General features: G+C 54.7%; 1 protein-coding gene across 7 annotated transcripts in view; it reads right to left on the bottom strand.

Moving 5' to 3' along the window:
* Positions 1-14,402, bottom strand: part of ZC3H4 (zinc finger CCCH-type containing 4) — a 40,596-nt gene continuing 26,194 nt past the window's right edge. For 5 of the 7 annotated variants that reach the window (XM_081274291.1, XM_081274293.1, XM_081274292.1 and 2 more), the window contains 6 exons: positions 14,139-14,250; positions 13,544-13,653; positions 8,015-8,379; positions 7,512-7,855; positions 4,805-5,056; positions 1-3,667 (listed from right to left, as the gene is read on the bottom strand). In XM_081274291.1, the coding sequence (XP_081130417.1) occupies positions 2,151-3,667; positions 4,805-5,056; positions 7,512-7,855; positions 8,015-8,379; positions 13,544-13,653; positions 14,139-14,250 (2,700 nt within the window). In that variant the 3' untranslated portion in view covers positions 1-2,150. The remainder of the gene's footprint in view (positions 3,668-4,804; positions 5,057-7,511; positions 7,856-8,014; positions 8,380-13,543; positions 13,654-14,138; positions 14,251-14,402) is intronic. The other 2 variants (XM_081274296.1, XM_081274297.1) reach the window with 1 other exon arrangement.

Raw genomic sequence — 14,402 nt, 5'->3', positions numbered from 1 at the left:
AATAACTGCATCCTTTAATGGCAGTAATACAATTATTGGATTAAGAGACCACAGGAGAAAAGGCAGGTGAGGTTTCTGGAAGACAGATACGGAGTACAAAAGGGGGCAGGATAAAGTCATGCGATGATCATTGTAAAAATACAGTACATTATATACATATTTGCACCATCGACTTTCAACTCTGAAATAGTATTTACACTTTTGTTACAATCCTGGTTAGAGAACAATCTTTCTTTAAAAGCTCGGCCTGTCGGCCAGTGGAAGTTCCGGGTGAATTTACAGCCCAGGAGGGTCTTAGGCTGCATATTCCAAGGAGGGTTCCAGCTTCTATTTCATCCACAGATTTCGGTTTTAAAAAGCATTTACTTTTTCTTTACAAAATTCTCAGAGAAAAAAAAAAACACACAAAAACCAAAAAACACTGCCACACTGTCTGCATCCTTACTTCTCCCACACACACCTGGCCACAGCCCTGTCTTCGTGGCCAACACTGGTAGCTGAAGACAAATCTCATTAATGATTGTTTTAAAAAACAAAACAGAAAGACAAAAGGATGGAACCAACCAACCTGACCACAGGGCTTGGGGCCTAGCAGGCCGCCCAGTCTCTCCCACACTGGCTAATGGCCCCAAATTAGCAATTCATTTTTCACCTTTGGGGTGGTGGTATGGGATGATGGGACCTGCCTGCCTCCCGCTCTAGGGCTGGGTGACTGGGCCTCATTAACAGCAGGGCAGCTGTGGTGGAGTAAAGATGAGCGGGGGCCACAGGCACCAGACCTCCTGCAGCCTCGGAGTGAGCCTGACAGGCAGGACCTGCAGGTCTGCCATTCCCTGAGCCAGCCTCCCCAGCTGTGCTCAGGGTGGGCACCCTGGGTTCTGAGGACAGGACAGGCCAGGGCAGGGCAGCTGGGGGAAGAGGCCAGTGCAGACGTCTTTGTTGTCCCGGCTCAGCCGGATGCCTTGGTCCCCCCACAGTGGGGTCCCGGTCCCTCTCATGGACAGGGCCCAGCGCACCCCTCTCCACCCCAGCTACAGCCTCCTGCCCTTCCCTCAGGCCCTCTTTGGGAAGTGCCCATAATCCAACACTGTGACAGCCTCTGAATGAGCACTTCTGTCAGCTTGGGAGAGGAAAATCAAATACACCAGCACCTCATCCTACAGGTAACACAGCTTGAGGAGGAGCGAAGAGAGCAGAGACACAAACACTTGGCCAAAGAGCCACCCCAGGACTCCCTCCCTGGGAGCCTGGCAGAGTGGCCATACCACGGATCCTTGAGCTGTCTCCAAGGGGCAGGGCTGGCAGTGCAGGCACACTGGGTGCTGTGGCTTCTGAGGATCAGGGCAGACCCTGGTCAGGGGGACAGGCAGGTAATACTGACAGAAAAGACACTCCAAGGGGGGCTTCCTCCTGGGGGCAGCTCTTCAGTGGGTACTGCCCCCCACCAGCCCCTGCTGCCTCCAGGTCCATCTCTTCCCCTGGAGTTTCCTGCACAGACTGGAGGGTGTAGATTTTCAGAATTCTGGACGGAGGGTGAAGAGGGGACCCCGAGTATGAATTCAGAGAGACAGGAGTGGGCCACAGCCAGGACACTCAGGGTGCCACCGAGACCCCTTCTTTCCTTGGTGCTTTTCATCCTCTCCTGAGGCGGGCTGTCTCAGGATGTAGGCTGGAGGGACACGGCAGCTGGTGCTGGGACTTTGGAGGCACCCTGACCTGTCTGCTCACAGGCCTGGTTCCACTCTTCTTGCCCAGGAGTGTGGTGTGTGTGGCTTTCAGTGCCTTCTAGACACCTCCTGTGCCCTCTGTCCTGGGAGCATCAAGCTTTCCCCAGGAGACCCACTGGCCCCCCGCAGCAGACAGCCCCTGCCTCCAAGACCTAGCCCCGTGGGGCGCAGGCCCAGCACACTGTCAGCTGCTCCCCTTGTGAGCCAGTGTCCTTAGGGGAGCCCAGGAGCCCTGCAGCACTGACCAGAACTGAAGATGGTTATATACAATTTATGTCTCAAAGAAGGTACTACATTAGAAAAAAAAGGAAAAAGAAAAAATAAAAAACACCCAGATCCCACCCCCATCCCAACTCCAGCTGCTGCCCTTAAATATCACCCCAAGGAGGGTGGAGTGGAGGGAACACTGGCTCCGGCTTAACACTACTGGCAGAAGGGGGAGGCAGTGGGGTCGAAGCCTTTAAAAACATCTTTCAGGGACCCTGCGTCCTGCTCACCCTCACGGGCTGGGCTGTTACCAGCAAATGGGCTTCCCGAGCCTGTCTTGGGGGCTGGCTTCACAGTCCCAAAGAGGGTAGGCACAGGTAGGTTGTGCACCCCGGGCTGAGGTGGGGTGCCCTCTGGTGGCGGGGTGACCGTGGCGGTGGCGGGGGCCGAGGCGGCCTTGGGCCGGGGCCGGTTGTAGCTGTTGTACCTGTCCGTGGCTGCGGCAGCCCCATCTGCACCGGCTTTCCCCGTTTCTGGCTGCTCCAGGGCGGACTTGCGGACAAATGGGGGCTCCTTGGCCTTGGAGGCCACACTCTTGCCGTTGCCCTCGGGGCCCTTGGGCTGGGCACCTGCGTCAGTGGCCGGCTCTGCGGCTTTGCCACCTGCGTTGGGAGTCCTCGGGTCATAGAGGCTGATGCCACTCAGCACACTGCTCTGGCCGCTGCCGCTGCCCTGGCCCAGCCCACCAGCTGCCAGTACGCGGGGGTCATAGGGAGCTGTGGCAGGTGGGGAGGACTCCCCACTGGGACTGCCGGCCGGAGAGGGTGCTTCTGCGGGGCTGAGCTTGGCAGCACGGGAGGGGGCTGCAGAATCTGCTGTTTTCTGCAGTCGGGGGTCGCTGGGAGCCTTCCGCACCCTGGGGTCACTGGGCTTGTCACTCGGGCTGGGGGCTGTCGAAGGGCCAGTAGCATTGACAGTCTTGAGAATTCGAGAGAGGAGTTCAAAGTCGGGCAGGTTAGAGCCAGACGTGCTGGGGTCCGTGGAGGTGCCTGAGCGCTGCCGGGCATTGGGGGGCCCTGCAGGGGTAGAACGGTGCAGCCTGGGGTCCAGGGAAGGCATGGACTGCAGGGCAGCGGGCACAGGGGGCACCACGTCCTGCTTGGGGATGGGCAGAGGGATCAGGTCCTCAGGGTTCCAAAGCACAGTGCGGGCAAAGCTGGGCTTGCTCAGGGTCACGTCCTTCTTGATGTGGCTGAACTGCTGCAGCTGCGATCGTGGGTCCCGCAGTGGGTGCCCGGGGAGGGGGTCCAGGGGAATGTTCACAGCCTTCTCCCGCAGGGCTCGCTCCCCTTCCTCTTCTTCGGTAGGAGTTGGCCCGGGCCCCTTGGAGCTACTGGGGCCGGCTGGGCTGGAATGAAGGCTGCCTTCAGGCTTGGAGGTGGGCAGGGAGCGAGCCAGACGAGGATCAGAGGGCCCCGAGTCCCCTGTGCCTGACCCACCAGAAGCCTCAGCATGGCGAGAAAGTCTGGGGTCCCGGCTAAGGCGGGGGTCAGCCAACCGGCCTCCTGAGGAGTGTCCCTTCTGGAGGCGGGGGTCCCCCAGCCCACTGCTGCTCAGTTCCCCAACTGAAGCCTGGGGTCGGCTGGACGTCTGCTGCCTCAGGGTCTTGAGGATGGAGGTGACACTGCTCCCACCCTCGTCCTCATCACTCGAGTACCAGTTTCCAGTGTCACCTGAGAAAGAACAGAGGAGCAGGGAGGTGTGAGTGACCACCACATCCACCACCAGCCCTATGGACCCTGACACCCCCCTGGGTGAATGGCGCTCTGCTCTTGGCTCTCAGGAACGCCTCAGCATCTCCCGAGACCTCGTGCGTGGCTGCCAAGGAGACCCAGGGAGCCTGGTACAGAGCGAGAGCCTGCAGGTTGGTGCTCACGTCTGGGCAGCTGTCCTCCCATCCACCATGTTCTAAGTGACCTGTCGCATTTAGATGACTCACCAACCACCCAGGAGGTCGACTGACATGCCCACTGGACAGATGAGAACATGGAGGCTCGGTGCCATTTAATTGGGGTCAGGGATGGGACTGAGCTGGGACTCCTGGCCCAGGGCTCTGTTGCCTCCTCCCCATCCTCCAGGCTGGTTCGGCATCGTGGTCACCGGGCTCTGGGCACCTCTCTCTGGAGGCCCTGGCAGCAGCCATCACTGACTCCGGGCCGAGGCACTGGCACTTGCCCTCGGGCCCTTCACACCTTACCTGACCCAGGGGAGGGCGGTCTAACCAACCACTGAAACTGGCACAAGCAAAACCTAGGCAGGGACACCTGCACCCCAGGGTAGGAGCTGCCACTCCCTTCCCCTCCTCCTGCGGTCCCTGTGGTTCCCAGGCTCCTGTCTTGGGGGCTTGTGGCCTCTGGCTTCAAGTCCCAGATACCACTTGTCCACTCACCCCGAGGTGGATGCAACCTGGCGCCCACGTGGCGCCCATGACTGTAATTGTTGTCAGTTTACTGCAACAACTTGCTGTCCCACAGGCTCCCCAGATGCCTGCTCTGGGGACAGGTGAGAGCCCTCCTAAAGCCTGATCTGGATAGGCGCAGGTGGTCAGCCCTGCCGCCACTGCCTCGCCAGGGACCAGCCCACCTCCCCCCTCCTGGGGAGCAAGTCTCTCAGGAACCCCAAGACACAGCGGGGCCGCCCTGACCTCCAGCTGGCTCAGGCACATGCAGCAGCCCGGCCTGGCTTCTTAGCCTCGGCAAGGGTCCTCCCTGGCTGCAGTCTCCTTCCTGGCAGGAAACCCAACCTAGAGGTCCCCACCTCTCCCCTGCACAGTGGCCCGGGGGCCAAGCCCCTGCCCTGGGGACACCTGCCTTCCTCATTCTCCCGGTCCTGCTTGCTGCTCTCAGCCAGCCTCCTTGCTCTCTCCTCCTCCTCCTGCTGCTTCTGCTGGATCCTCAGGTACAGGGCCCGCTGGGCCGAGGGCAGGAAGTCGGGGACACCGGCGCCCGGCTTCGGTCGACCTGGGGGCCCTCCCTCAGAGAAGCTGTCAGGCTCCAGAGGGTGCTCGGGGAAGAGGGGCTCCCCAGGCTGCCCCGGCAGCTCTTCGTAGTGCCCGTAGTCCTCTGTGGCAGGGAAGAACCGAGGGTTCGTGTCGGGAAGGTCCTGGAGGTGCCAACTCCACCCCCTGCCCTTCACTAGAAAAGCCAATTCCTGATGGTGATGGGTGAGGATGTCCAGCCCATCCCTTTCCTGCCTGGCCCAGGCCTGGTGCTCACGGGGAGCCAAACAGTGGGTTACGGGGCAGCCTGGCAGGGCATCCCATCCACAAGGCAGCTGGGAAGGATGAAGCTCACAAAAGGGGTCTGGTCATGTGCGGAAATGCTGGTGGATGACAACAGGATGGACACTGCAGGTGTGCTGGTGAGATGTGGGTGGGGTTTGAAAAGAGAGACAGCAGCAGTCCCCAGGAGAGACGGGGCGCCCTCCCACGTGCTCTGGCTACTCATAGTTATCTGCAATGAGCACTGGTCTCTGGTTCTTTGTGATAATAAAGAAAACAGCTCAGAGCATGAGCCCAATCACATTCTCCAACAGAGAAACCAGGAAAGGAAGAGAATGAACTGCACAAGTGTGCCACCTGCCAGCCTGGAAGTCTAGGGGTGCTTCTTCTTCCCACTTCTCCTCACAGGCCCCTGGCCTTGCAAGAAGGGCAGGGTGGGTGGTTTCTCTCAAGGCTGGGGTGTCAGCCTTCCCTCCCTCACCATGTGGAGCCCAGAGCTGCAGAGAGGGGCAGGCTGCAGCCCACTCACCACTCCCAGGGAGGGAGTGGGCAGTCCACACGAGCAGTGGGGGTGCAGGGGGGGCACCAAACACCCAGGACTGTCTACCTTGTCCCTCCACATGGGACAGGACCACCTCTACCTTCATGGGTCTAGTGAGCATTGGAAACATGGCCGGTGCTACCCCGAAAGTGGAACTACAATTTATCTTAAATTAACAGGATTGCAGATTACAAAATTGGTAAGTATTTCATACACAAAAGTATATGAAGCAAAAAATGACAGGCCATGCCTGCTGCTGGGACCTGAGCGTGGCTGTGTGAATGACCGGAGCCTGCTCTAGTGCACACCCACCAGGAGCTGGGGACACTCAAGGGAACAAGATAGTCGAGGCCCCGCCAAAGACCAGAGCTGAGAGTGAATGATGGCTGCGCAACTCTGAGTACAGTAGAAAGCACCCACTGTGTGCTCGCCAAGGTGGTCTGTGGCCTGGACTGCGTAGGAGAAAGGCATGCTGCTCGAGAGGCCTGCTGCCAACAGGCCTTTAGAGTTCCCAGCAGGGCACTGAAGCTCTCAGGGACCATGAGCCCCATGACCTCAAAGCCTGCTGCTTCCCATTCATCTTTCTGAAGGCCCTGCTCCTTGCCCAACATCCACACTCGAGGCTCACATTTCCATCTCCAGACTGGAAACTGCCGTGATGTCCCTCCAGCCACTCCTTCAAAACTACTGTGTGGCTGATGAACAGGCATCTCCTGTTTTCTGCCGCCAAGACAAGGCGCTGCTGCCACCCGCCTCAGCTCCAGGAGGCCTGGCCGCATCAGGCGGTGGCCCTGATCCAGCTCCCCCTCGTCCACACTGCTCCTGCTCCATGCTTACAGGGGTCACCCTGGCCCTAAAGAACCATGTCCAAACCCTGAAGCCTGACCCTGCTGCTCTTGGCCAACTCTCACCACCTGTTCCACAGTGGGGTGGCAGGTTTCCTGTTCCCACCCATCATCCTTGTTTAGCCCCCACCCTTCACAGCAAGTCCACTCCTGCCAGGCTCGGTCCCACATGTTGGGAGGCCTCTTTCACTCTTCCTCTGCAGGTGCACTGTGGCCACAGCACCTGCTGTGCTTCGGTGCAGACCTGAACTCCTGTCTCAGTCACTTCAATTCTCAGTGACTGAGAATTGGCCTTTAATGTCTGTCCCCACCTTGCCCTGCCCCAACACTGCCCATATTATCTTCTAAGAGTGGCTAAGGCTGAAATGAGCTGAATCACTTATTTACAAGCTATCTCCTTCCCTCCAGAGAAATGCGCTAGGCAAAGACTGCAGCTACCCGCTTGGGGCCCCGAGGCCAGGAGCCAATCTCCTTCCCGTTTCTGGGGGCTGAGCACACATCTCCCGGCCAGCAGAGTACATCATCTTGTCCTGACTGGCTGTCAGACACTGGGGTTGTTACCAACACAAAGAGAAGACAGAAGGAAGGAAAATGGCCAGTCATGGAGACAGGACAAATGGAGTCACAGGGTTGACACTGACAGCTCCAAGTCCAGAACTACCTGGAGAGAGGAGCTCCACCCAGGGTACCTGACTTATTTCTGACACATTGATAATAAACATAATATTCCTTTTGGTCTCAATAAGATAATAAGTCCCTTGTCACTGAAAATATTCAACCATCAATGGAACAGAGGTAAGAGTTGGAGTTCTGATTTCAAAGAGATGCAGACCAAGGAAGAAAAAAGCCACACCTTCTGACTCCATTCAGCCAGCCCAGCACCCCAGGGATCCCTGCAGGAGTGTGCGTACCTGTGTCTCCGAGCAGCCCGGGCTCCATCTCCATGCCTTCCTGCTGCTGGTAGAAGTTTTCATAGAAGTTCTGGGCTGGCGGGATGGGGGGCATCATTCCAGAATGAGGGGAGTCTCCAGGACCATATGGCATCATCGGGGGACCTCCAGGACCCATGGGTGGGCCAGGATTCATGCCAGGGCCCATCGGCATGTCCGGGTGCATGTCCGGGTGCATGTCGGGGTGCATGTCCGGGTGCATGTCGGGGTGCATGTCAGGATGCATGGGGCCCCCCATTGGCCCTGAGGGCCCCATGTTGGGACCAGGACCCATTGGCCCTGGGGGTCCTCCAGGTCCAGGAAACCTAGGAGAGAAAACAGTTACTATGAAAGCAGCTGCTGAGGAAAGGAGGTGGCACCCTACCCCCAAAAGATGTGGAGAGCTCAGGGGACCCCAACAGGTTCTAGGGCAAGACCCTGCCCATGCACCCGGTTCCTGTGGGCTAATGTGGGCGGGCACTCACCTCACGCCCAGCTTCTCAGCCAGCTGTCCTGTGGGCCGCACCACAATCTCAAATAAGGAAGGGATCTTCTTGTTGTACATGTCCTGCTGCTGCTGCAGCTGCTGCGGGGACAGCGGCTCGTGCACTGGCATGGGCATCTGAGGGGGCCCGGGAGGGGGTGGAGGGGGTGGGGGAGGGGGAGGGGGTCCACCCTGCATGGGCCTGCCATTGGGAGAGGTTGGGGCCTGGGGACCAGGGGGCCGGGGCGGGGTGGGCAGGAGGCCCACCCCAGGGGGCGGTTTGGGCAGCGGGTTGATGCCCTGCTTCTTCAGCTCCTCCACTTCTTTCTCATCCTCAGCACCAGCTTCTGCGTCGTCAGCCAGCATCTATAGGTGAGAGGGAACCAAGGAGTAACGGTCAGAGAAGTCTCGGGCAGTCAGGCGGATCAGACCTCCCCACCTTGAGAGCTCAATTTTGAAAGGAAAAGCTAAAGCAGAGCATGCAGAGGCCCTCACAGAATGGGTTCCGTGACTACGGTTCCTTTTTTGTCAACCACTGAGGCACAGCCCCTTTTATTTTTTGTTTAGAGACAAGGTCTCACTAAGTTGTCAGGGCCTTGCTAATCTGCTAAGGCCCTAAATAAGTCTTATGATGGATGGATACCATACATCAGTGCGTGCGTTCTTTCTCTCTCTTCTTCTTCTTTATTTTTTGCAGTGCTGGGATTGAATCCAGGGCCTCATACATAGTAGGAAGAGGTTATCCACCCAGCCCTGGGGGAGCCTTATTAACCCTCAACACCCGGGGCTCCTGTTTACTACTGCACCCTCAGTGCACTCCCGACAAGGTCTGGTGCCAAGCTATTCCTGTGATGACTCCTGGTGTGCCCATCCTGCCAACCCCATGAAGGCAAGACCGTCTCCTACCCTGCTGAACCACCTGCGCATGCCACTGGCCCTGATATAGGAGAGTTGCAGGTGAGGTGTCAAAACATGTGGACATCTGGCCAGGTGTGGTGGCACTCGCCTGTAATCCCAGGGGCTTAGGAGGCTGAGGCAACAGGATCGAGAGTTTAAAGCCAGTCTCAGCAATTTAGCAAGGCGCTAAGTAACTCAGCAAGACCCTGTCTCTAAATAAAATATAAAAAGGGCTGGGGATGGGGCTCAGTGGTCGAGTTGTCCCTGAGTTCAATCCCTAGAACCAAAAAAAAAAAAAAAAAAAAAAAAAAAAAAAAAAAAAAAGTGGACATCTGGACTGGGCCAGAATGTCTCAGCAACTATGTGAAGAAAAATAAACATGGTGGCTTGAACACCCTCAAAACACCACCCACCTCTGTGTACTGGTAGAACAAACTTCAGGGCTACTAACATGGGCACAATGCCTTCAGGAAAAAGTAAAGGTTTTACCTCATTAAACAGGAACAAACCTGACCTCATTAAACAGGAACAAACCTGACCTCTGCTTCCGCTCCCCGCCCCCCCAGGCCTTCCCCGTCTGGTCTGCCTCCCTGGCTCCCACCATGATGCCTTGTTCCCTCTTCGGCTTTTCTTTTTGTACTAAGGATTGAACCCAGGGGTGCCGAACCACTGAGCCCCAGCCCCAGCCTATTTTTTATTTTTTACTTATTTCCTAAAGTATTCCTTTTAGCTATAGATGGACATTATTCTCTTATTCATTTATTTTTATGTGATGCTGAGGGACGAACCCAGCGCCTCAAACGCGTTAGGCAAGTGTTTGCCACTGAGCCACAACCTCGGCCCCTTTATTTTTTTATTTTAAGACAGGATCTCACTAAGTTTCTTAGGGCCTCCCTAAGTTGCTAAGGCTGGCTTTGAACTTGTGATCCTCCTCCTTCAGCTTCCCAAGCCACCAGGATTACAGCCGTGCACCACCACACTTGGCTCATCCCCTCTTGGTTAACACCATTTTCCCTGGTAACACCTGCCACCTGCTCTCATTTCCAGGTTCCTTCAGACATCAGCTCTCCCAGAGGCCTCCCAACACCCACAAAATAGGCTCGCTCTTCTGAATCTGCAGAACATGCTGCCAATCTCTGTACCACTGAGCAGCCGTGAAAACAGGGCGACATCCCCTTCTCCACAAGTTGCCAGCTCCAGGGACAAGAGCCTCTGGGAAGCGTGAGCCCAGTGCTCACACGCAGCAGACACCTGTGTCACTCCTGGATGGCTAATCGGACAGAGGCTCTAACAACTTCCTCTGTGAGAGGGTCCCCAGTGTCCAGAGAGAGAGGCCTCCTGCTCCTTGGGACCCAGCTGCATTCTACACAGAGGAGTCTCAACTGGGCCCAGTACTCAGGGCCTCTGCCTCCTCTCTAGGCTGGCAGCATGACATTCAGCCTTCCAGGACTCAGCCTCAAGGGCTCCCTCGCCTCACACAGGCCCTTAACATCGGGAGAAGAGGCCAGCTCAAGATACAGACGTAAGGGGCTAGGGCTGTGGCTGTGGCTCAGTGGTGGAGCGCTGGCCTAGCACATGTAAGGCACTGGGTTCAATCCTCACCACCAGATAAAAATAAATAAATAGAATTTTGTACGCATCAACAACTAAAAATATTAAAAAAGATACAGACAGGTTCTGCATTTAAGCCCAGACACAGACTATAAATGACACAAGAGAACACAACCAGAAGGGTCAGACCCAAACTAACCATTGGTCCTTCTAGCACAGACACTGAGCTGGGGTACATCTAACCCTGAACACTCCCAGTAGCAGGACCAGTGCTCACAGGCACACCTCAGCAGACACAACCACCAAACACCCTGCTCTCAGAAAAGCCTTTCACACCAAGACTGATGCATTCAGTGAATCAAAGGGATTCCAAAAGTCAAAGTCACCTTTTCAGCACAAAAATGGGAGTCATATCTGCACAATGCAAAGATACATGGACCAAGTCGGGTGCTGTTCCGCACACCTGTAATTCCAGTGGTTTGGGAGGCTGAGGCAGAAGGATCGCCAGTTCAAAGCCAGCCTCAGCAAAAGTGAGGTGCTAAGCAACTCAGTGAGATCCTGACGTTAAATAAAATACAAAATAAGGCTGGGGATGTGGCTCAGTTGGTTGAGTTCCCCCAAGTTCAATCCCCAGTACCACCACCCCCACAAAAAAGATATGTGGACCAAGTTCATTGGGCCAAGTAAATGAGCTAAAGGCAGTTAGTCAAAACCTCTAAGTTTCTTCCTCAAACTGGAAACAAAACCATCCTTCAGCTAATGATGGGACCCACTTAGCCATCCACACAACGGAGTGGGAGATAGCACCAATAGAAAGAGACTGCAACATGCCTCCACAGGAGCGAGAAGGAGAGCTCAGAACGGCTACTGTCCCCACAGTCCACGGAGTCTGCATAGGCTTCACATGGATTGTTTCTCTAATTCTGAAAATTATTATATAGGCCCCCTGCCCCCAGAATGGGGCTGGAACCCAAGGCCTCCAACATGCTGGGGAAGAGCTCTGTCACTGAGCTACATCCCAGCCCTTTTTACATTTTATTTGGTGACTGGGTCTAAGTTGCCCAGGTTGGCCTCAAACTTGCAATCTTACTCCGGCATTGCTCTGGCCTGTGCACGTTTTTCTCTTTTTGGTACGAGGGATCGAACCAAGGGGTGCTTTACCACTAAGTTAAGTTTGCAGCCCTTTGCATTTTTTGAGACAGAGTCTAAGTCGCTTAGGGACTTATTAAGTTGCTGAGGCCAGCCTTGAACTTGCATGATCCTCCTACCCCAGCCTCCTGAGTCACTGGGATTATAGGCCTGTGCCACTGCACCCAATTTACATTTTACTTTCTAACCATCCCACCTCATCTCTAGTATTGTTTTTCCTGGGTTGCCACTCATTTTTAATCTACATACTTGACTTGAAATAGGGACTGATACTGATGCTTTAGAAGGTTTGTGGACAGAAAAGCTAAAACATGCCCCTTTGGTTTCTGACTAGAGTGTCTAGCATAGAGCTGTCCAATATGGTGACCACTGGCCATACGTGAACAACAAGTGCAGGAAAGAAAACAAAAGTCTCAACTTTCTCCTTATAATTTGTTACTTGCCAAACAGTACTGGGGTTAAATAAGATATATTATTAAAATGAATCTCATTTGCTTATTTTTTTTCTTTATTTTGGAATTGGGCTTGAACCCAGGCGTGCTCTACTTGTGAGCCACAACCCAGCCCTTTTTATTTTCAAACAGAATCTTGCTAAGTTGCTGAGGCTAGCCTTGAACTCACAATCCTCCTGCCTCAGCCTCTTGAAGTGCTGGGATTACAGGCCTGTGCCATGGTGCCTGGCTTTTGTGTATGGCGGGGGGGAACGTTGGGGGATAAAAATTACAAATAAAAATGTACTACTAGAAAAAAAAGTAAAACAAGATACTGCTTGGTTGTTTCTGCTGGAGTACAAACTTGGAGCCTCCTGCAGGGGGCAGTCTTCAGTCAGGCATCATTTAGCCCTTCAAAGGGGAAATGGAGCCACCATTTCTGGTCCCACTCCTCCTGTGGTGAAATGACTGGACTTAAGGTAATTATTTGTCACATAACCCGAGGGTAAGGGGCTCTCTGAAGACAAATATAAGAGTGTGTGAGTGCGTTCCCAGGACACAGGACCACCAGCATGAGTGCCTCCAAGCGCTTGCCCGCTTGTCAGGCAGCTGCAGAAGGAGGGGCTCCCTGAGCTGGCTCATGGACTGATGGGCTAGGTCCTTCCCTTTTTCAAAAACAGCCAATCTCCTAAGACTGTTGTGTACTAGGAGGCGAGGAGGGATCCTGGTCCATCTCCCTCCACCCTCTGGACATGCTGTGTGTCAGAGAAGAGTTCATAATACCCCACGCCCTAGTACTGACTCCTCGGGCAGAAAACTACAGACACCAGCAGCTTCAGATGTCACTTGGCTTGTGGATCCTGACACCTCGACTGAGGAGTTTCCTCCTCCAGAGACCTCCATTGCCCCTCCCTCTCTGCATGAGGGTCCCTACAAGCTGCAAGCAACACTGACATTTCCACTGCCTCCTTTGTGTCGTGAGCTGTTTTCCTTTTTCTCTTGCCAGTACTGGAGATTGAAGCAGAGGTGCTTTACCACTGAGCCACATCTCTAGTCCTTTCAATTTTCTTTTCATTTTGCATCAGGATCTAAGTTGTTGAGGGCCTTACTACGCTGCCTCAAACTTGTGATTCTCCTGCCTGAGTCTCTCCCATTGCTGGAACCCAGGCGTGTGCTACTGCACATCGTAGGCTTGCTTTCTAGTTGATCCTGACATCACAACATGTATCTGGAGATACACCAGGCGGTACTCCTTTTACACAGCTATCCCCAGTGAATATAGCAACACCCTGCTGTGGCCAGAAACAAGATATCCACACACGGCCACGCCAACTCCCCTGCAGAAAGGAAAGCAGTCGCTGTTGCCTTCTGAAAATGACCCAGAAGCTCATCAAGCAACTGGGAATTCTGGACCTGCATAGGCCAGATGGGCAAGCTGCAGCGCCAAGGCAATGGAAGGGGTGCTTCCTGGTTCCTGTTAGCCCTGGGCCCCCAGACATTACCTTATCCAGGAGCTCTCTCGTCTCTTCAGTGAGGGGGTCATGGGAGAACATGCAGTCATCACCATTAATGCAGTTCCCAGTGGTGTGGTATAACTTACATGGAAAATCACGTTCACGACAAATTAAGGCAAATACTTCAACTCATGGAACCCACCAAAGACAGAATCCATGCCCTTTGTTTTGGAGATGAGTAAACGGAAACCCAGAGAGGTCAAGTGACTTGCTCAGGGTTGCACAGTGGTTGGCAGCTACTCAAGACCAGACATGGTTCTACAGACTCCTGTTGAAGAGCAATTTCTGGCCTTGGAGTTGTGTCCTCAGATCTTCAATGGGAGTGGGGAAGTAACATGACTTGCTCAAGTTTACAAAGCCAGTTGGAAAATTTTCAGAAAGACAGGCACCGGGCACAGGCCGGTCTTGCGAGTTTATGTGAAAGAGGACACAGCAGGTGTGTCCTGGCTTACACGGCAGACCCGGCGTGGGCAGAAAGGGGGTTAGGTGAGATGAAGACCCCAGAAAGCTCTCAGCACAAGGCCAAGCATGATGAAGGGCACCACGGCTGCTCTACGCAACAGATGTAGATGGCAAAGGATATCGTGCATGTAGGGGCAGTTCTCAGCTCTGGCGCAAAATCCAGTGATGTAGAACTTGCACAGTTCTCGCTTCTTTGGCAGTTCAATGTCGTGGCTGAAATTACAGTGGTCTCCCTGGAAGAGAAGCACTAAAAAGGTAAGGTGGTGGCAGCAAGGCCTTCCTTGCCCCTTGGAAAGGACAGCCAAGAACAGCAGGCTAAAACCTGCCCTTGCCACATCCCCATGCCACTGTCTCTGCTGCTTCTCTCCAACTGTCTTCTTTTTCT

Source organism: Spermophilus citellus (assembly GCF_964194105.1).
Source record: "Spermophilus citellus genome assembly, chromosome: 18".
Taxonomy (NCBI): domain Eukaryota; kingdom Metazoa; phylum Chordata; class Mammalia; order Rodentia; family Sciuridae; genus Spermophilus; species Spermophilus citellus.
This window is presented reverse-complemented; position numbering and strand designations above follow the sequence as displayed.